A 21,918-nucleotide genomic window follows, 5' to 3' on the forward strand; every position below is an offset into this window, starting at 1 on the left:
ATACGTACCGATTTACCTTCGGCAAGGGCTCGTCGTTTTAAGTCTGACGAGCGGGACCTTTCTCCTGCTGTGATTACCACTGCTCGGCTCATCCTGGAGAATTGGACAAGGACGAGCTGGCGACCTTACACCATATCTTCTTTGCACGTCTTTTCTTTGATCGTGTGGTCGTAGGTCTTGGTAGTGGGGATTTTGGTGCATCCCAAATTGCCTGCCCTTCGTCATCCTGTCGGTTTAGGATGCCCTGCTCTTCCCTCTGTTTGAATCTGAAGAACATGTTCTCCTTCCCGACGCGAAAGCGGATTTCTCCTCTTCCCACGTCTATCCTTACTCTGGCAGCACTCAGGAATGGTCGCCCAAGAATGAGCTCGATTCCGAGGTCACCTTCTATATCCACGACCACAAAGTCTGCAAGGATGAAGGAGTCTTGCATGCGGACTAGAACATTCTTGGCTATCCCTTTGGGATATCGGATTGTAGAGTCTGCGAGCTGCACACACATATATGTTGGGGAGAGAGCAGGGTATAAGAGTTTCTCATATATTACAATGGGCATAATGTTGACACTGGCCCCCAGGTCGCAGAGTGCATGCTCATAGTATTGATCGAAGATTGAGCAGCTGATCATGGGGACCCCTGGATCTTCTTGAATTGCTGCTACCAGGCCATCCCAGGTATCATTCTTTGGGTGATTGTACCTGCCTGCATGGTTAGTTCGAGGAGTCTACCAGGGAAGGTTGCCCCACCCGGTAGACACCATATTTGCAGTTTCAATGGGAGATTTGGGTTGCCCCGGGATCTTCCCGTTCTCAGAGATAGGCGCAGCAGCAGCGATTTGAGCCAGTTGAGTTTCTATCATTTTGTTGAAACTTAATTGGTTTTTATGAGCATAAGAAAGAGTTTCAACTTCAGCATGTATGCTTTCTAAAATTTTATCATTGGCAGCAAGCTTCTTGTTTAATGATTCATTGATTTTAGCTTGGCCAAAAACAAGGTCTCTCAAGGAGGGTTGGTTTGAATTGAAATTTGAGTTATAGTTGTTACCTCCTCCTTGGAATGGTGGGCGTGATTGACCCCACCCCCTGGCCTCCTTGTGGACGGAACCCGGTGTTGTTGTTATTGATGTAGGCTGCATCTTCTCGGGTCTCGGAGCAGTCATTCCCCGAGTGTCCACTGTCACCACAAACCTCGCACGTTATGTACGAGTTCAAGGCATGAACAGGAACGAGCATTTGTTGCCAGTTCCCTTCATCAAGCTTCTTCATTAGGAGGTCCAGCTTGGCGGCAAGCATGTCCGTCTCCTTGACGGTATGCATTCCGCCCTTGGTTCTGGGCTAGGAACGCTCCTCATTCCAGCCCTGGTTGGAGACCATCTTCTTGATTAAGGCCGTAGCCTTGGCAATTGTCAGGTCGAGATAGGCTCCTCCAGCAGCAACATCAAGGTGGGCCCTGGATGTAGTCGTTAGCCCGTTGTAGAAGCTTTGGAGCATGAGCCGCTCGTCCATCCCATGATGAGGACAGGCGAGTATATATTCTTGAAGTCTCTCCCAAGCTTCTGGGATGGATTACATTCCTGTCTGCTAGAAACATGAAATTCTTCCACATAGGGCATTGATTTTGCCCAACGGGAAGAATTTAGTGAGTAACGCTGTGGAACACTTGTCCCACGTGCTGACGGCTTCCTTGTTATGATAAAACCACTATTTCTCCTTCCCCAGGAGGGAGAAAGGAAACAGGCGGAGCCTGATGGCGTCAGCTGTAATGCCCCTTAAGGTTACGGTCTTGCATAACTCCAGAAAGTTCTGGAGATGGCCGTTAGAGTCCTCATTCAGCTTGCCACAGAATGGGCTAGCCTGCACCATGTTTATGAGGCTGGACTTCATCTCAAAGTTCACGTCTCCAACATCGACGTTGGGTCCAGTTGCCACATTGGCAGCTGAGGGGATGGAGAAGTCGAGGAGAGTCTTCTCAGCCATGAGTTCAGTGATTGATGGTGCTTGGGAAGCTGGCTCACTTGTCGACTGCGAGATCGGAGGAGGGACAACGCGAGGTCGGACCCTTCTCACGAGCTTCTCAGGAGATACCAGACATACACTACCCTGTTTTCATCAATCAGGAGAAAACAAAAAGATAAACACATTAGCCTGTATAAGCAGTAGCTACCTCATACTTATATTGCCATGTTTATGTACTTCAGTAAATATACTTTACACCTAGTGCCATCCCCGGCAACGGTGCCAGAAATGCTTGTTGGCATTTCTTAGCGTTGCCACTAGGAGTGGTTAGTTCCTAGCAACGCCGCTAGAAATGCTGGTGTTGGTATGTCTTAATGTTTACAGAAAGATCCGCAAGCGCACGGATATACCGTTGTAGCATTTCACCCGGAAGTATTTAAGGTATCGTTATTTATATTTTCTCAACGGATAGTGAATAATAATCAGGGGTAATGTGACACACACAGAACAACCAACTCTCATGAATAAAGAATAAACAAGCACACCTAAGGTTAGTGGGAGCATAGGCAAAGATTCCTAGTATACTTTTCATGTTAGCAGATAAGTTACGTTAGCCACATTGCTTAGAGCTGCAGGTGCTGGGAAATTAGGGATATCAGGGAAAATGACCCGCACTGGAGAATATCCAGTCCCGTTTCATCTTTGCTTGAACTCCTACATAGTACCCGAACGTCGAGGAGTACGCTAACTGAGAAGCAGTTTCCCGGCGGACCGATAGGGCTGTCACCACCTGCGATCTACCCAGTCACACCGTGGAACACCGTCATATCCGAAGGATCCCGCATACCCGGGCACCATGCCCGCATATGAGGTCACTACCCTAACACCCCCGAGTCCCCCACCCTTCGGATGGACAGGTAAAATGATAAGGCAAGCCCGAAAGCACAACGAACCGATATCCTTACCTAGATCATCTGGTCTAAGCATGCAACTAGAATAACTTGGTAAAGCACTGATCAAGGCCAAGCATGCTACGAACATAGCAAGATAACCAAGAATGAACTCAATATGAATAGCATAACGAAAGTCTGAATACAAAGCCATACCAGAGGCCGAGGATTGCTCGCCGACCCCGAGGACGACTGGATTCGCTAAGGAGATAAAGTACTAGCCTAGCTCCACTACCCTAAGGAGTACAAGTCACAAGAGAGTGTAGAGAGAGAGAGGCCTTCAAGTGGTGTGTGTGAGAGAGAGTGGTGGGAGGCCCCTTATATAGTGCTTGAGGTCGGTTCCCGCCAATTATATACATGGAAACATGCCTAACTGACCTCTAGAGGATAGGATCAAGCTTCCCGCCAAGACTCAGCCCATTTGGCTGCCAGGTGGGGTCGGCCGACCCCCCCCCCCCTTGGTGCCATTTCCCACCGACCTTCCCTGGTACACTGTCTGGTGGGTCCTGATGTCAGATGGTCGGTGCCGGGGCTTGGTTGGTTGGTTTGGTCTGGTTTGTGGGCCTCCTTTACTCATGTTCTGCAGGACACGATCGTCTGTGACTTCTGTCTGCGTATTCGTCGTGTTTTCGTCTTTTTCCGGACCTGTGCTCCTGAAATCATAAATTCTCGAAAACAACTATGGAGCTAGGTTAGTGATACAAATATGTGTGTAAGAGGTATAGTTTTCCTTCTTAAATGAGTATAGTTGACGGTCATATTTCGTACTTAACTAGCATCAATAGTCATGTGCTTGAACGAGCCTCTAGAAGAAATATCTAGGTAATCAGCAGCCTCTTTGCTTAGACCAAGATAGAAGTGATTCAAAAGGACGTGGTCAGGCAAAGAAAGGTTTGGGCCGGTATTTATAAGGTCTGTGAATCTAGCCCAAGCTGCTCCTAGAGTCTCTTTCTCTTTCTGCCAGATGGTGAGAATTTCTATACGAAGGTCACCAACTCGGGAATCGGGGAAGAAAGCGAGACAAAATTTGTCCCAAAGTTCATCCCAATTTCCATTAACTCCACCAATGGTATGAGCATACCATTTCTTCGCTCTACCCAAAAGGGAGAACGGAAACAACTACCATTTAATGGTCTCATGTTCCATACCTTTAATATGAAGGCAAGAACACAAATGCTCAAATTCCCGAAGGTGGGTATAAGGATTTTCATCTTCGTGCCCAGAAAAGGATTGGTCCCGAACCATGGCTATAAAGCTAGGATGGAGTTCATAGCCAAGAGCTGTGATTGGCTTTGACGACTGTGGTGGCTCTAAGAACTCGCCCTTTGGTGCGGAGAACTGATGAATAGGAGTGGAATCCATGTGATGGGTGGTGGTTGATGGATGTGGTGAGGTGAAAGTGGTGGTGGTAAAATGAAAAAGGATACACGAATGACTTGGTTCGATTCTAGAATAGCTACCGCTCCCCGGCAACAGCGCCAGAAAGCTTGTTGGTATTTGTTAAATCCGTAAGCACACGGATACCGCTGTAGCTTTCACCCGGAGTATTCCAAGGTATCGATTTCCATGGGGAACGAGAAGTGAACTAGAGAGGGGCCAAGGTCATCCAAAGACAAGGTAGAAAGAATGTTTTTGTAGGAAGAGAGGGTCTCCTAAGGTATTCCTGAGATTACCAGAAGCTAAAGGGTCAGGCTCACTAAACTTCATTTACTTTGGAGCGGCGGTACCTTTCCGATCCTCGAAAAGACTGGGAAAAGGTGATCGGGGTCAGGCCGCCAACAGCCCTACGAAAACACCAACCCGAATGTGGTGGAATACAAAGGCCTGATCGGAGCTGTCACCTCCGGGGCTACCACAACTATCCGTGGGATTGGGCGCAAACTCAGGTAAACACAAGCCTAGACATCACGTCTATGCTAATGATTACTACTCTAACCCGGTACCTGGACTAGAGCACTCGGTCAAGCGGAATTACCGTAAGTGAAATAAAGCAAGAACTGAATTTAGAATAATAATAAGCTCAGAAATATCGAAAGATAACCTGGAAGCAACTCGAGTTGAAGCAGATCCGTAGAGGTACAAAAGCTGAGGAGATTCTGACAAGCCCGACTCCTCCTCCTCGCTTCTACTCTCACTCTCCTCCTCATTTCTAAAATACAACTAGGTGGAGAACACCTAGAGGGACACTACTACAAATATATGATGGAGAAATGAAGCTCAAGTGTGTAGGTGTGTGTTGTGGGAGGAGGGAATGGCCTCTATTTATAGGGGGAGAGGTGCTAGGAATATTTCTAATAACACCCTTGCATGCAACCGACCTCCCTGCATGCAACCGACCTCCTTGGTGTCGGTAACATCCTCCTCCATCGACCTCTAGCAAAAACCGGACGAAAACCGCACTCCAGGGGCGAAAACCGGAGATGAATCGAGAAGAATATGCGCTATTGTGTGTCTTTGGAAGAAAAACCGGAGTCCTGGGCGCTGCACCGGCCGAAAACCACCGGCCGAGCTGCGCCTCCCGCGCTTGGGTCGCCACCGCCTCCAGCGCACCTACCGCGGGCCGCCACGTGCCCCCTGCGGGCCAGTTTTTGGCGGGGCGCTGCGCGCGCCCGCGCGCGCGAGGGCGGCCGGGCCCGCCAACCAGCCTTGCGGACGGCGCACCGCTTCCCGCGCGCGCGTTCCCTCGCTAGGCTGCTGGGCCAGCCATGCAGCGTCTGCGGTGGTGTGCTCCCGTGCGTGCGCACGCGCGCTTTGAATCGTTGCCACGCATCGCGCTCTGGTGTTGTCTTCTAGGAGTGCTGATGTCAGTGATGACATCAGCACTCCTTTTTTAATTTGCGAAATTCATATCTTTTTATTGGGAGCTCCAAAAATAGCAAATTATATATCCATTTTGATCAGCGTGACGAGCTCTTCACAATGGTGAACTTTATTTCCTCATTTGAGATAGGTTTTACCTATGAAAATAAGAAGTTCCTGCAAAACATATGGGAGCATCGAAACTCGTGGAACTCATTAGATAATTAATATTTTTGTTATGATGTGACATGAAATGTTGTCATTTTAGTTCACTTTGACGATCAAATTTTATGTGATAATGACCGTCAACAGTGTCGTAGCTGATGGAGCAAAATTGGCCTGGTGAGTTGCGTCGTCAAGTTATCACGTGGAGTCGGAGTCAATTTGTTAGGAAAGTTTGTTTTCTTTATTTTCAAGTCATGTAAGTTGTAATCGACAAGGAGTCTAGGCTTTAGGCTATAAATAGCAGACCGGCAGGTCTTATAAACGTGATCAACCACATCCAAATACAACCTTTACATTACTTGCATCTACTTTTTCATCGGCGACTTCGCAAAAACCCTAGTTGAAGTAGCTTTTTCCTCTTTATGAGTTCATTCTCAGCAGGCAGGGCTGCATCGGCTTTGATCTCCAGCGTGTTGGTATGTTCCATGTCGAGTAACGTGGATAGGCCCAAGGTTGACGATGCATCGCTTCTTCCTCTATCTATTTTACTCAAAGTTATCGAATATGTTAGATCTTAGATTTGCGGCGCATCGCTTTTATCAAGATCTGATTTATTCATAAGTTATCGATGCTAGTTATTTCCTGTTAGATTAATCTATCTAGCTTGTTTTAGCTTTTATCACAAAGTTATCTAGCTTAGATCTGCTGCATTCTTCGGCTTGTTACCATGATCCCATCACTATAGCTGATCAAGTTCAGATCTAGGTGTTGTTCATGTGTTATTAAGAAATTAATAAAACGTAATCTATTAAATCGGCTTTCTGCTAGTTGTCGGTGTTTAACCTCCAAGCCCACCGAGGGATACCCCGAGGTGGTAGGTTTTAGGTAGAGTGTCGCCGAGATCAGGAACTCGAAGGTGCAAAGAACACAAGAATTAGATAGGTTCGGGCCGCCGAGAGTGTAATACCCAACGTCCTATGTCGGTGTTGTCGATTGTTTGGAGGGGGTCCTTGTCCGCCCTTATATAGTCTGGGGGGACAAGGTTACATGTCCTAGTCTAATATGAGCCTGGAGTCCTACTCGAGTGTGTATCGAGTAGTTTCCTTCTGTATCAACTAGTCCTAACTCTACACGAGTAGATTACATGACGTCAGTGTATAGGACATGCCCTATCCCTTATCCCGTATAGATCCGTGATACCTACGCTATCCTATAGCCCCGGGTCTCACAAGCCCTCGAGCTCTTTGTAGTCGATGTAGCAGGTCTTTGAGTACTTCCATAGTAGCCTTTGACTACTTGCTGATGCTTCATTCAAGGCGTCCTTCGAGTACTTTCTTAGCTGCTTCGAGACTGCATGGTGCTCTTGCCCGTGTAGACTTAGATTTTTATATGGGGAGCGATTTTACTCGCACTCCATATGGAGTAGCCCCCAATCCTTAGGTTGAATCATAGATTTAGGCTGAGGGTCAAACCTGTATTTAGATTAGGCGCTGAGCCTGGGAACTACTTGATTTGGCTTGTGCCTTTTACTCTGCAAGACAGACAAAGGTTGGCGCTTCGAGTGAGTTTTATATGGCCGAGGCCCTTTTATTAGGCGCTGAGACTGGGAACTACTCGATTTGGCTTATGCCTTTTACTCTGCGAGACAGAGAAAGGTTGGTGCTTCGAGTGAGTTTTATAGGGTCGAGGCCCTTTTATTAGGCCCTGAGCCTGGGAACTACTCGTTTCGAACTCGAGTGAGTCTTATTCAGAGGCGATGCGATGCAAGCCATGTAAGGGAGTCGTTCCCGAAGGGGTTGATCATCAAAGGAAACTAGCCCTTAATATGATTCAATAGAAGGATGATAATCCTTTACAAATGGCTTTACAAAATAGTTGCCATTTGTTTAGAGTGATTTGCACTAAACAATGGCTATTTTATTGTAAAATAGAGTACACAATAGTGTAGGCGAGTCTTTGCTCGCAGTGACTCTTTAAATTTCCCTGTTATCATCCGGTAGAGGTGCTCCAAGCGCTTTTTGCAGAGTGCGACAAGCATACATAGAGTGCTTGCTTTTTGGATGTAGAATGCACTACTGGTGTAAGGTCTTCTTGAAGCACTCCTGAGTGAAATCTTCTTTCCTTGATCGTTGTGATGTCAACTGGAGATTGGCGTTTGCATGCCTTTGTGAGGCGTGTCTGTAGTTATCGGGCAGACGATAGTTAGACGTGGGGCTGTAAGCCTCTGTTTCTTCTCGTTCCCTTTTCTTGGAGATGATCACATTGCGGGCGTCACGCCTGATGTTGATGACGTTGTGGAGATCGCTATTGGAGTAGTCGTATGAGTCACCGCCTTGGTTTCGGTAGTGCTCGGCTCAGCGACGCCGTAGATTTCTTTTTCTGTTGAGGTTTTTCTTTTGCTCTCTTTGGGTGTTGTTTTCGTCATCCTTTATTTCCACGGTGACCCTGAGGCCCGAGGGAGTAGGTGGAGAGTTGTAGTTGACGACTATCTTTGTCTCTGTTTCCTTTGCTGCTGGGTCGATGTTATCTTCGGACAGGAATTCATCGTAGTCGCTTGAATTGTAGTTGAGGAGGTCAATTTGTTCCATGGGGTCGTCCTCATCAAGGGTCTCATGGATTTCCTCGATGCGCACCATAAGAGCAACTCCAACAGATTGATCTTCCCTTTTTCCCTTTCTCATCATATAGGGAAACCCTCTTTCTCAATTTCAACATATATAAAAGAAGTGCTCCAGCAGATTGATTTTCCCTTTTTCTATATGGAAAGGGATATGTGATGTCTCCCCTTTCTATTGGGGATTGGAGAGAAATTATTGGGGATTGAGAAAAAATAAAGGGGAAAGGGAGATGGAAAATCAATCTGTTGGAGTAGATTTTTTTAACATCAATCCCCTATATTGAGAAAAAGTGGAAAAGGGAAAGGGGAAGATCAATCTGTTGGAGTTGCTCTAAGAACTTCTCGACAGAGGTCTTCAACGCGTGGAGTTTCTTCTTTTCCCTTAAGGGGTACACCTTGCTGGAAGGGGAGATTGTTGCCCTTGGATTCTCCAAGAGCCTGTTGATCCTACCTCTTGTTCTTGTGCGTAGCAACACCTTGGCGGGTTGGTTTTATATCCAAGATCTTCGGGGGGTCAATACGGACTGGATTGCTGTCTCCCAAACCTGAGTCGACTTGCTTGAGCTTGGTGACTCTTTCTCAGGCACCCTTTATTGCCAGAAAGCTTTCGTCATCCAAATCTCCTTCCTTGTTGGAGGAGGGTTCGAACTTCGGAAATTTCTAGCGAGGGGCCACAGGAGAAGGCAAACCGAAGGTAGTACGAAGAGCAATTTCATCGAGAATCAGGAATCTAGTAAGTGGAAGTCCCATCTCAGTACGGGCAGCATTGTCGTTCAACCATCGCTTGTAACTTTTAATTGGGTTTGGATCATCTGGATCACTGTTCGAACATGGGGGATCAGGTTGGCATATTCCCTCCAATAATTCTTCGATGTCCCATGACCACTGTTCATCATCCTCGAGTAGCTCTGGATCATTGAATTCCTCATTGTTGGTGGGAGGATTGATCCATCTAGTCCCTGACATAGTTCTGCCCATCGATCTCGGTCATGGGCTATGCTTCTCAAGATCCGAGTGGGAACTAGAGTCGACCTCCTTTCCAGCTTTCATTTGTTGTTTGGCTGCTTGAGTCATTTTAATGCAGTCGGCCAATTTCGCGTTGACCCGATCAAGCCCGGAGAAGATATCGCCCGTACGATCCTGTCGTGGGCTTGGTTCTTCGAGCTTTGGGTTACCTTCATCCTCCTGAAGGTCGGATTCTGCGAATTTGATGCACTCAGCAATGTCATGGGAAACGTTGTCTATTCCGTGGATGAGATTGGAGTTGCCTATTCTCGGACATGAGATCGACTTGAATCCAGATTCAACGGATTGCTTAGTCGAATCCGAGTAGATGTCGGGATCAAGGACCACCCGTGCAACGGTGGCTCCCCACTCTCCGTCACGGAGTGGTAAGTCCAAGTCCTCTTCGGGCTCGGAGAGAGACAGCGAATTGAGGTCGAATTATGATCGGGCTTGATGTGGACTGGAAGCTCGATCTCATTGAGTTGATCAACAAACTCATCAAGGCTGTTGCCGTGAGCTGTTACAGGTGTCTTCGTCTCACTGGGATTGGTTAGGTGGTTGCCGAAGCCACCTGATCCATTGGCGGTGTAGACCCAGGAGCCGAAGACGAACGTGGTTCCCTCCTTGGGCACATTGCTATTGAATTTTGGAGAAGCCATCGAATTCTCCAGTGGATCATTGATGAGCGCCCCCTACCTGGCGCGCCAGCTGTCGGTGTTTAACCTCCAAGCCCACCGAGGGATACCTCGAGGTGGTAGGTTTTAGGTAGAGTGTCTTCGAGATCAGGAACTCGATGATGCAAGGAACAAAAGAATTAGACAGGTTCATGCCGCCAAGAGTGTAATACCCTACGTCTTGTGTGGTTTGTATTGCCTTAGATGGTTGTCGATTGTTTGGAGGGGGACCCTGTCTTCCCTTATATAGTCTAGGGGGACTGGGTTACATGGAAATCCTAGTCTAATACGAGCCTGGAGTCCTACTCGAGTGTGTATCGAGTAGTTTCCTTATGTATTGACTAGTCCTAACTCTACACGAGTAGATTACATGACGTCAATGTATAGGACATGCCCTATCCCTTATCCCGTACAGATCCGTGCTACCTACGCTATCCTATAGCCTCGGGTCTGACACTAGCCGATTGCTTTATTAGCTGTATCGGCTGCCTAGCTGATACCCTGGTGGAACGATTCGGCCCCTAGTCAATACGTTCCAGAATTTAACGTTTACCATCTCTTGTCAATTGCAGGTCAAATTGACTGGCACGCCTAGCACCTTCACGGCATCAAGTGGGTTGTGTACTATGGAGTGAAGCAGATCTCCTAGGCCCTAGCGTGTTGCCACGTGGAGTCCGATCGGCGGATTTTTGCATCAATACGCTTCTTGGCACGCTCAGCACGACCACGTCAACAATGATTCCATCATGGTTGATAGGAAGAAGAGCGTCAACTCGGAGGTCAATCTGAGCAACATTGTCCCCATTACCAAGGAGGATCTTGATGACGCACAGAAGCAACTCATGAAGAAAGCTATGGAGGAGTACAAGCGTACATGCCTTCAATCCTTCAGGGCCACCACGAGAGGGAAAGTTGTCCAGAGGATTCCCCTCCCTGCGCCACATTAGATCACCATCACCAAGGATTCGGTGAAATTCCAGGAGATGTTCGATTAGGCAATGCACCAAGCCATGATCAACCAATCGAATGTCTTGATGAACTCGGTCCAGAATGCCATTCACCAGATGACGACTGGCCATCAGACCAGGTTCAAAGGGCCGTGTTACTCTCACCCAGAGTCATCGGCCGCATCAGCTAGCAGAGCAGCAGCCTCTGCTACAGCAGGCATCGGCACCCAGCCGACGCCGATTAGCACAGTACAGGCAGGCACAGGATTCCCTCCTATACCGCCTTTCATCTTCCTGGCACAAATGTTCCAACCGGTGGGAACTCTAGTCCAGACGGCTCCTACTTTCACTCCGAGTTTGCTGTTGGTTTTATCAGCACTGAAGAACCTCTTCAACACACCACCGGGTTACGTGCCCACTTCATCTTTGGGGATGCCTCAAGAGATGACTTCCGCAGGTGCAGGGGTCCAGATGCAGAGCCAGAATTTTGCTGGCACGGGAGCACCAACCCAAGGTGTGTGCCCTACGCCACAAAGGACCCAACCCCCTAGCGATGTATGCTCAACCACCATCTCCTCAGCAACAGATGAGCGGTCCTCAAGCACCAGCATCGGCTACCCAGCCGATGGCCCTATACCTGCAGCTAGATCCATCGTCTAATTAGCCGTTGACGAATTATTTGGCGCAACTTGCGGATTGTCAGCAACAAATGGTGATCGAGCAGCCTGCGCCTGAGCAGCCACAGTAGCAGGCACTAGTCCATCCTCCGGTACAACAAGTGCAGCAACCCGTGCAGCAGCCGAATTTTGGGCTCCAGAACATTGACTGGACGCCATAGATAGCCAATGTGATGAGAAATCAGTTTGGCTTGAAGCCTAAGGATCCGGCATTCATATATCGTAAGCCCTTATCCTGAGGCTTATGATCAGATCACCATGCCACCTCGATATAGGGTGCCGGATTTCACAAAATTCTCTAGACAAGACAATGTGTCAGCTGTTGAGCACATCAGCCGGTTCTTGATCTAGTGTAGAGAAGCTTCTGGAAGCGATGCCCTTAGGATTCACTTGTTCCCTCTGTCGCTCTCTGGATCGGCCTTTGCTTGGTTCTCTTCTGTGCCAGTCAATTCCGTCATCACATGGGCCGATCTAGAGAAGCAGTTTCACAAGTACTTCTTTGCTAGAGTACATGAGATGAAGCTAACAGATTTAACAATGGTCAAGCAGAGGGACGAGCCAGTCCCGGATTACATTCAGATATTCAGGGGCGTCACGAGCCGTTGTTACAACTTGTCTCTCAACAATATCAAGTTGGCAGAATTGGCTTTTCAAGGGCTCTTGCCACACATCAAAGAAAGATATTCTTTGCAAGAGTTGGAGAGCTTGAGTCACTGTTGGCGATCCTTATGCCTAACAGAATAATCCACAAGCGTATGAATACCGATGTAGCTTTCACCAAGGAGTATTTCAGAGTATCGATTTCCAAAGGAAATGAGAAGCGCACTAATCTAGAAATAATTCGTCCGGGTGTAGGTGACGACAGAGAAGAAAATGGTTTTTATGGGTAGAGAGGGTCTGCTGGCCAGAGTTTCACGTAGTTTACTACCTAGTGAGATAACTTATCCAGGACTTATCCATTTCTACTTGCTTCGGATGCCGCCATGCCACTAGCCGAGAAAAGACTTGCACCTATAACGACCTAAGACCTCTACCTGCCAACCCGAACGTGGTGGATTGCAAAGGATAGATAGGGCTGTCACCACCTACTACCTACCACACAGTCCGTGGGGTTGGGCGCATTCCAAGTTAAACTATAGCCTAGGCTCTATGCCTACACTAGAATTTAATATTCACACCCAACGTTAATGATATGAGCAATCACGAAAGATACGGTATAAACTATATCAAACGCAATCAAAGAACCCACAAGTAAAAGATAAATAAGGGCTGGATTTATTACTCAACTAAAATAGTAAGCTACAATGGTACCCGGCCAGAAGACGAAGACTTCACTCTTGGTGGAGCTCCATCCCCGAGGCACAAAGTGGAAGAGGAGCCGACATCTCCAACTCCTCCCCGACACTCTCTACCTCTCACTCTCTCCCTATTTCTAATATTTGCAGCGCCTTTGCCTTTTGCTTTCTTTCTGTGTGTTTTGCTTCTGCCCCGAACCCAGGTATTTATAGTACCTAGAGAGTGAGGGGGTACTTGTAGCTGAAGGGGGGCTGAGGCGGTTGAAATGTCGGTTCGGCCGAACACATTTGGTTCGGCCAAACCCTTGGATGCACCGTCTTCAGGTCTGACAGCGGGAATTGCTTCCTGAGGTCGGTAACTCCCTGTCCGAGGCAGTTGACCTTGCGTGGGAGACAAGTGGGGTTCAGCTGAACCAAGAGTGGTGCGGCCGAACCGCACCTAGGCCCATTTCGCCCTCCGTTGCACCGACACGATCTTTGGACGGTTCGTGATGCACCCCTGGGTCGGTTCTCAGTGAGTGAATCCGTTATCTTGTGTTTTTGTGGGCCCATGGATCTATGGGTGTTCCATTGCATCCCTCGGATCAAACCATCATAGAACCAGTGCATGGGATTGCTTCTCTCTGTGTTTCCTTGCATGTGTCTAAAGATGACTTGGTTTGAGCCTGACTTGGGTTCGGCCGAACCACTTTGTGTGGCGGAACTCAAGTTTCCTCTGATTGAGGTGAATTCAGTAGGCAGGCCAACACCGACCCACCGTCCGCACTCCGCATCCGGTCTTTTTTTTTTTCTCCCGGACGGTTCTTTCGCAACCCACGCATCCCTCCCCGCCCGCCCGCACGACCGCTCCCCCACGTCGCACACGATTACGGAAGCAGTTCCCAGTAGAAGCTCCATCGCCGAGGTGGTGGAGGGCAGCTGGAGGTGGAGGGGGGCGGCGGCAAGCTTGTCGATTTCAGGAGCGACTTCTGGCGGCCGCCACCTCATCGGTGGCTCCTGCTTCCTCTGGCGGCGGCGGCAGCTACATGAGGATTTGGCTTCCGCCGGTGGCAGAGGTCCCGACTCCCATTCCCGTTCGAATCTGGCTGGGGCGGCGGAGGTCCCGGCTCCCGTTCCCCGTTCGAATCCGGCAGGGGTGGCGGAGGATCCGGCTCTCGTTCCCCATTCGAACCCATCTTGGGCAGCGGTCTCTGTCGCCCACCCCCCCCCCCCCCCCCCCCCCCAGTTCTACCTCGGGGCGACCTCACCCTCTCTCTCGGCGTGGTGGACAGGTCCAGGCGGCCATGGGTGCTGGTGCCACGGGCAGATCCCGGTGGTGTTGGGTGTCTCCGTGGCGGCCAAGTCCAGGGTCTTCCTCGGCGGCCCAGCGTCAGGCCAGCCCGGGTCTTCCTCGGTGGCCTCACCTTCTCCTCCAGCGTTGTACCCTGGCATCCTTATATGTGGAGGTGGAAGATGCCCTGCAGTCATAAGCAGGCACCACCGGCCATGGTCAGCCCTCTAACCAGTCCTCTTTATCATCTCATATGATTTATTTTGGTTAATCTCCGAAATCTGACGTTATCTGGTGTGTGTACGAAATTTGCGTCGACCAAGATTTCTCCTGGTAACTGTGCACATCCTCTGCAAATCACAAGCTCCTGTGCTCCAAACAGGTCAGGTCCTCTGATTTCCCCTCCCTATAATCCCCATGGCGACGGACCCTTGCCTCCACTATCAATTTGTGCTGCCACCCTCACCTTGCCCCCTCTTATTTTATTTATCCATATCTAGTTTTAATAGATTTCAGTATCCATCTGGTCCGTGCAAGGTTCACAACTTAATTTTAGGTTTGTAGTTCTGATTCAATAAGATTTGACTAATTCTTGGAGCACTCCCGTGAAGAAAATCCTGGTTCCATGGATATAGCAGTATTTAAATTTTAATCCCGTTTCAGCTTAGTCCATTTCTTTTATTGTCAGCGAGTTCAGATCCTCAGATCTACTTCTATTACGTACATGATTATGCCGATCCGTGTACCTGTACATCTTGTAGAATAAGACTGTATGTTTGTTCTAATCTTGTTTTACAATTCCTGCTGAGATCTTTATGATCTACCTAATGAGCAGGACATGAATATGGGGCAAGCATACTTGTAAAATTTATGTTTTCATATTCACACCTGGCATAAAAATTTGCAATCATGCTACTTTAGTTGCAAATGCTCGAGTTCTTTATGGTTTGAAAAACAAGGACGTCTTGTGATGCAAGACTGCACAGAATTAAAGTTTCATGTTCATAAATGGCATCATATGCGAATAGCACATTTGCAAATAAGTTGTGTCTTTACAGTTTACAAAAATATAAAGTTCTTGCTATGTTGCATTGCCATAGAATTTATTTTTTTGTGTTCGCACATGGCATTATTTGCGATCAGGTTACTTTAGTTGTAAATAGTTGAGGTCTTTATTGTTTATAAAATAACAATTTGTTATAGCTGCTAGATTGCATAGAATTAGTTTTTTATGTTCGTACATGGCATTATTTACTATCAGCATATTATTGGGAGCAAATAATTGAGGCCTTTATGGTTTAAGAAATAGAATGATCATCTTACATCTAGCCCCAAAATCTTTGTCCCCAAAATTGATATTCATACTGATCTCTAGTTCATCGGTAGAATCCCCAAATTTTACTTCTATCTACAACTTTGAATCCCTTAAATCCTTTGATGGCACTGTTCATTTTTAAATGGCATTTGTGGGTATATATATGCTGGGTTGGTGATGGACTATATATTGCTTAAAGGTTTGATCTGATTAGGATTATTACGGAACTTCAGTGTTCCAGATTTCTGCCATTTAAGTACATCACTGAATCTTGTAATTGCTGAGTGTTATCTCATGGATCTATGGCAATAGTTCACTCATATGGATAGATTACCACTTCTTGTATACGCCACTTTTGAGCATTTGTCCTCTATTGATTGATTCATGGCCCTTACAACAAAGCATACTGAATTTAGTATGACACGTGATGTTGGTTTCAGAGAATATTATTTTTAGACTGATGGATGACATGCATTTAGTATTTATTTTCTCCATAGTAGTATATCCATAGCCCTCGAAAAAGAGTTTATTTGTCACGAAAGAGAATATTATCAGCTACTGGCTAAATAATCTCAAGGTAAAATATCTTAGCTGGTGATTATTGTTGTAACATATTTTAGGTAAAATAGTTTATTGGTAAATAGTTTTGCTTTTGCAGAATGGATTGACTTGTCTTGAATCTGCATTCAGATGCAAGGAATGTTGTGATTTGCTGACTGAAATAACAGGTTCCTACTGCTTTGTCTTTCAACCAATTCAAAGCTTCCATTTCCCTCTGTTTCCTCCAGTATCCTTCTGCGTTCTTTGCTCACTTCAGCTGTCATTTTCTTTTCAGGGCTTCTTTTCTAATTGAACCTATTGTTTCTCTAAATCTGGATGATAAGTATGAACCTATTACATCAGGATGTGAGCTAATGACCACATGACTCCTCAAATAGATTAACATGACTCAAATTGTTACACTGCAATGGAATGATGACCTGAAAATGCACACACTGTCATCGTGGTGAAGTACCTTGTGTCCCTTTGCACCAATGTTGCATAGGCGGTGTGGGGCGTTCCTTCTCCCACTCAAATACCTGAATCTGTGTTCTTAATCCTGGTGATTATACAGTCTTTTGTATGAGCAGGATGCTCCTAGTTCTCAGGCACTCCATCTTAATCGTAGTATATGCAATCCTTTCTAGCACTGCATTCTGATATGATCAAGATCATTATGAAGTTTTTTTCACATATTTGATTATTTGTGATAAGCTAGGAAACTAATCCAGTGCTTGATTGTCTTATTTTCTATTAGGCTATTGTGACTTTGGCCGCATGTATTATTTATGGCCACACCATTTTAGTTTTCATGCTCACACATGGTATACTATTTGATATCACATATAGCAAAATTTGCGATCAAACAAATTGAAGATATAATATGAATCTCCTTGGGCAAAATCTTCCCGTTCATCAAAATACAAATAGTAGATTACGAAAAAAAAGTTTACCTCCTGTCACATTCCACGTCAAAACATAAACAAACATTTTTAAGTCCTCAGTGGAAGCACGGCAATCCTCAACAGAAGCGTGGAAAATGTTTAGTTATGAGCCTTGTCCACGATATTTTTAACTGACGTTCAACTCTAAGTTACGTTGGAACCTTCCGTTTCATCAGAAAAGTAAGAAAAAAAGTCACGTTGAAACCTCCGTCCGTCGTGGAAGAAAAAACTAGTGAACTGGATAGGACATCGTAGCAGTCACACGATCTTGTCAAAATCACGCGGAAGAAAAATAGAAACCGGAACGAGTGATATATGTGTGTGTGTGTGTGTGTGTGTGTGTGTGTGTGTGTGTGTGTGTGTGTGTGTGTGTGTGTGTATGTGTGTGTGTGTGTGTGTGTGATTCGTCATAGGAAGTGGTTGCATGTGCAACGGGCCAGGCAAACCAACAATGCACTCGCTGGCCCACTGGTCAGGTAGCAAGCCATCCCTTCCCTTATAAATACAATAGCAATCGTGCATCCAGCCCCATAGGCCATAGCTACCTGAACACAAGTACTCAAAATCTCTTGCAGAGACCAGCTAGTCCATCGGCCGGCGGCGATGATGCCCTATGGCACCGCTGCAGAGGCGGAGGCGGCACTTGGCCGTTCCTTGACATGGGCAGAGTCCTGGTGGTTCCGGTACTCAGCAAGAATGCCAGACTTGTGGCTCATGTGGCACGTCGCCCTTGTCTTCTTCGTCATGTATGCACTCGTTCCGCTACCCCTCCTGCTTCTCCAGCAGCTCGCGCCAGCATTTGCCTTGAAGTACAAGCTGCAGCCCCAAGTAAAGCAGGCGTCTCCGATCGCCATACTACGGTACATGAGGGACAGCACGGGTCTTGTACCGTTTATCATCGGTCCTTTCGCAGCCATCTACTCCGCTGCATTCAAGGTCTGTATATAATGCTAATTTATTTGTGAAATTTACTAAAACCAGCTGGCATGCATATTGCAAATTAAGTAAACGTTTAAATATAGATTATATTATTATTATATTGTAGGAATAACTTGAAATGTAGTACAATTAGTTGCCATTATTATACACTTTAGCCTTGCTATGGAATTGCATGAGCCAATAATTGCTAAGCTAAATGAAGATGATGCTCACAAAATTTGCGGATAAAGATTAATTACCTCTTTAATAGAATATTTAACCTCAAGAACGAATCACAACAATTATTGAAACAAAGCTACAGAAGTATTTGTCGGTGCATGCCAGTAAATTGACTAGTGCAATTTCCAAAAAAGATCGACGAGATCAACTTATTATTAATAATAACCTTGTACTTCATACGACAGATGTTGGGGATGCGGATGGGGCTTCCGTTACCTTCTGCAAGGGAGACAATGACACAGCTCGTTGTGTACTCCTTGGTGGAGGACTACATAGACTACTGGTTGCATCGCTTTCTGCACACCAAGTGGGGCTACGATAAGATTCACTATGCCCACCACGAGATCAGGACAGCGACGGGCTTCGGTGCATCCTATGCCGAGCTAACCGTGTATGCCATCACTATCTTTGCTGGGCCGGCCATTGTGCCATGTCATGTCACGACGCATTGGCTTTGGTTCTCCATACGCATAATGGTGAACATGGACACACACAGCGGGTAATTATTAGATAAGTCAAGTTTGTCCTAAAGTTTATAATTATTTTGATTGTTATGTATTTAGAATTTATTATTTGTGTTTGACGAATGATCGCTTGTTATTATTGACCTCCTCTTGTAATGTAGCTACGACTTCCCATTCAGCCTCTCGAAGTTGATCCCATTCTATGTTGGCGCAAAATTTCACGACTACCATCACTATGCGGGAGGACAAAGCCAGAGCAATTTCAGTTCTATTTTCACATACTGCGACAATTTATATGGGACAAACAAAGTAAGTTTATTGTTTCTATGCAAGTTATGGACTCGTCACATTAGCTTATTTCTCGCCTTTTTTCTCTGTCTTTCAGGGCTACATGTACCACAAGGGAAGCCTATTAAAGGTATAGCTTTGTTCATACTGTTGGCACCTTCTTACTTGATCTCTGCCAGTACAAATTTGACTTATATGATTTATCTCAATTGATTTGAAAAACTTTACTAATATGCCACACATGATCTGACCAGCTATATGCATGTTACTTCTTTTTTTATGAGGTCAACATTAACTTTTGTACTTCATGTGCAGCTCAAGATGAAGGAGGCTGAACACAACAACGTGAAGACCAGAGACAGCAGCGGGAAAGAGGACTGAGATTAGTTAACCTTTTTACGCGCGCATGTATAAGTGGAATAAAGTGAATACCCAAGACATACTTTACTATGGTTCCTCTGACAAGGAATGACAACAAATAAACCTTAACTACCACAAGGTGTCTCGATCATATGTATCTATATGTACACTTGCAATCAGTTCATGTGCTGCCCTATAGAAGCAGCATCGATGTAAGAAAACACTACTATTGGTTCCTCAACTATTCAAATTTAACTAATATATTACTCTTTGTTTCGGTAAATAAGAGAAACAGTATTTATCAATATGAAGACCCTGGTCTGCGGCACATCGGCCTACAGACACCCTTGGTGACAGTATCCAGACTCCGGTGTGATGATCGTGCCAAATCCTTAAGCCCAAATCTCTGTGGTCGAGCGTTGAGCCGCACCACAATCGGTGAGCGGTGGCTAGAATTCACCAAACACAGGTGGAACCATCCTGATGTCGTCTTCTTTATTTCCTTGTACGGGAGGTTGTTGAAGCTATACCCAAACTAACGAGGCTGTATTGTCACTGCATCTTGGGCCCAGTGGCATACCTAGAGATTTCCTATAGCCTGCGAAAACATAGTAACTGATAAACAAGTTTACACAAACATAGTAACTCTCCCTTTTCTAAAAAAAGAAACAAGTTTACACAAACATATCTAAAGTTTAGAACCTCGGTAGTTATGGAGGTAAAATCATCATTCAATACGCATGCGAATATATGCTCTCTTAACTTGCACTTGAATTTCAGAGCATACTCTTGTAGGTTTGCTTCCTAACCGCTGGGTCACATAGGATTTCATTCGGGTCAAACTGAGTTACAATGCTACCTAAATTTTGTTGTCTCTGGATGCTCTGTTACTTTCGTGCCTCATCTGCATTTGTGTTCATTGACTTCCAGTCTTCCACTAGGATTGCATCTGTTAACCTTCTGACAACCAAGAAATGTCTCGATCCTGAAAGAATCATGGATAACTAAATGGGGCACTGATGAAGTAATGACCCATTCATCAAGAGCAAAATCAAGTATAACTATTCAGTCATCAAAATCAAGAGCAAAATCAATTGTTCAGATATCTACATCGCTGAGTTTCCACTTCCGGTCTACCATGCTATGAGACGAGTACTTTGCACGCGCCTTGGCGCGCCCTTGGTCACTTTAATAATATTACGATAATATCATTAGCTCTACTAAGTCATATCTCTAGACATGAGAAGTGAAACAATTTCTTAAAAAATATAGGTAATAAATAATAATCCATTATTAGCATCTCCTTAAATATGTAAGATAATTAGGGAGAAGCGATGAAAATCAACGACAAAAAGCTAAAGAGAGCTAAGAAACGCCTAAATTCTATAGTCTAAAACATCATTGAGATCTGTTACTAATCACAATGATATGTTCCCAAACAAATAATTGCACGGAGAGATTATTTTGCACCTGATATGTTCCCAACAAATAATTGCAGGAGCAACTGCTTGTGACTACTATATTACAATAACAAACGGAAAAGCTTGTTATGACAAAATGTAATACAAATGGAAGACATTATCAAGCCTTCTCTTCAGTAGCAACAGATGCAAACACCTAGCAGAAGCATACAAGGACATTACCTAATCTGACCTATGCTGAATATTTTCAATGTGGAACTATATATTGTTAGCAACAAAGTATCTATGTAATAATTGTTTTTTATTTACCTCAAATTGGGGCATGTACACATTTCCTCGCATGAGTCCCTTACCGTTCCATTGTCATGACCATCTGATGAAGGTTCAGGTTAATATTACGAACAAAACTACAAAGGGATCAAGCTATATCCACTAAAGAAATTTCAGTTCGTTAGGACAATTTGTCACCTTAAACTGAGGTTTAGTATCATAGTATGTTATATAAATTAACCTAAGCAACTAAATCTTGAAAATTCACATTATAATATAATGTTTGTAGGATACTACAATCGATGAAGAGGTAATGTTCATGAAAATTCATAATCTGAACCAACGTTGAGGTGATTTTTAACTGGTATTAAGTCCATTCTTGTTCTACACTATTACTATAGAACTTTATTGGAGTAACAGCATCTGGAGGTTGAGCTGCTGTAGATAAAGATCGATTATATTGGGTAATGGAACAAAAATATGCAATTGTTAGCATTTTCGATAGTTATATGATTATCGGGCCTTTTGGGAAGGATAACACTATATTCTGTCACAAAGCAGTCGATAATTTGCATTATACTAATGGCAGAAAAGGTCATAGTATGATATTGACATGATCAGCAGAAACTACCACAAACCCCAACTCATTTATGTGTAAGAACTAATTAACATTTTTTTGCGAGAACTAATACAACACAATTGGTATGGGCCAAACCTGATTGATCATATTATGATCGTTAAAGCTTCCTTCACTCATTCCATAAACTTCTTGATGACTCTTGCTACTTGATTGGGTAGCTAGGG

At 45.4% G+C, this 21,918-nt stretch overlaps 1 protein-coding gene, 1 long non-coding RNA gene and 1 other non-coding gene across 4 annotated transcripts; all 3 read left to right on the forward strand.

Moving 5' to 3' along the window:
• Positions 1-1,503: 1,503 nt before the first annotated feature.
• On the forward strand, positions 1,504-1,610 carry LOC120668171. Its single transcript, XR_005672271.1, has one exon. It is a non-coding gene; the product is annotated as a small nucleolar RNA R71 (small nucleolar RNA).
• Positions 1,611-13,885: 12,275 nt separating this feature from the next.
• On the forward strand, positions 13,886-17,019 carry LOC120666281. 2 transcript variants are annotated; one of them, XR_005671641.1, is made up of 4 exons: positions 13,886-14,270; positions 14,356-14,572; positions 14,678-16,397; positions 16,505-17,019. It is a non-coding gene; the product is annotated as an uncharacterized LOC120666281 (long non-coding RNA). The 2 variants fall into 2 exon arrangements; XR_005671640.1 differs by having other exon boundaries at positions 13,887-14,139.
• A 643-nt stretch (positions 17,020-17,662) lies between these two features.
• On the forward strand, positions 17,663-19,673 carry LOC120666282 (very-long-chain aldehyde decarbonylase GL1-10-like). The gene is made up of 5 exons (XM_039946101.1): positions 17,663-18,089; positions 18,497-18,810; positions 18,937-19,084; positions 19,161-19,193; positions 19,379-19,673. The coding sequence occupies exons 1-5, from the start codon at positions 17,757-17,759 to the stop codon at positions 19,442-19,444; spliced, it is 894 nt and encodes a 297-aa protein (XP_039802035.1). The 5' UTR covers positions 17,663-17,756; the 3' UTR covers positions 19,445-19,673.
• Positions 19,674-21,918: the final 2,245 nt, after the last annotated feature.

This window comes from Panicum virgatum, chromosome 3N (genome assembly GCF_016808335.1).
Source record: "Panicum virgatum strain AP13 chromosome 3N, P.virgatum_v5, whole genome shotgun sequence".
NCBI classification, from domain to species: Eukaryota; Viridiplantae; Streptophyta; class Magnoliopsida; order Poales; family Poaceae; genus Panicum; species Panicum virgatum.

Excerpts from the sequence above, each read along its gene's own strand:
- LOC120666282 (XM_039946101.1), top strand. The coding sequence starts at position 17,757 with ATGATGCCCTATGGCACCGCTGCAGAGGCGGAGGCGGCACTTGGCCGT. Across the intron at positions 18,090-18,496 it reads TCTACTCCGCTGCATTCAAG|ATGTTGGGGATGCGGATGGG; the intron begins GTCTGTATATAA and ends TTCATACGACAG. Across the intron at positions 19,194-19,378 it reads ACAAGGGAAGCCTATTAAAG|CTCAAGATGAAGGAGGCTGA; the intron begins GTATAGCTTTGT and ends CTTCATGTGCAG.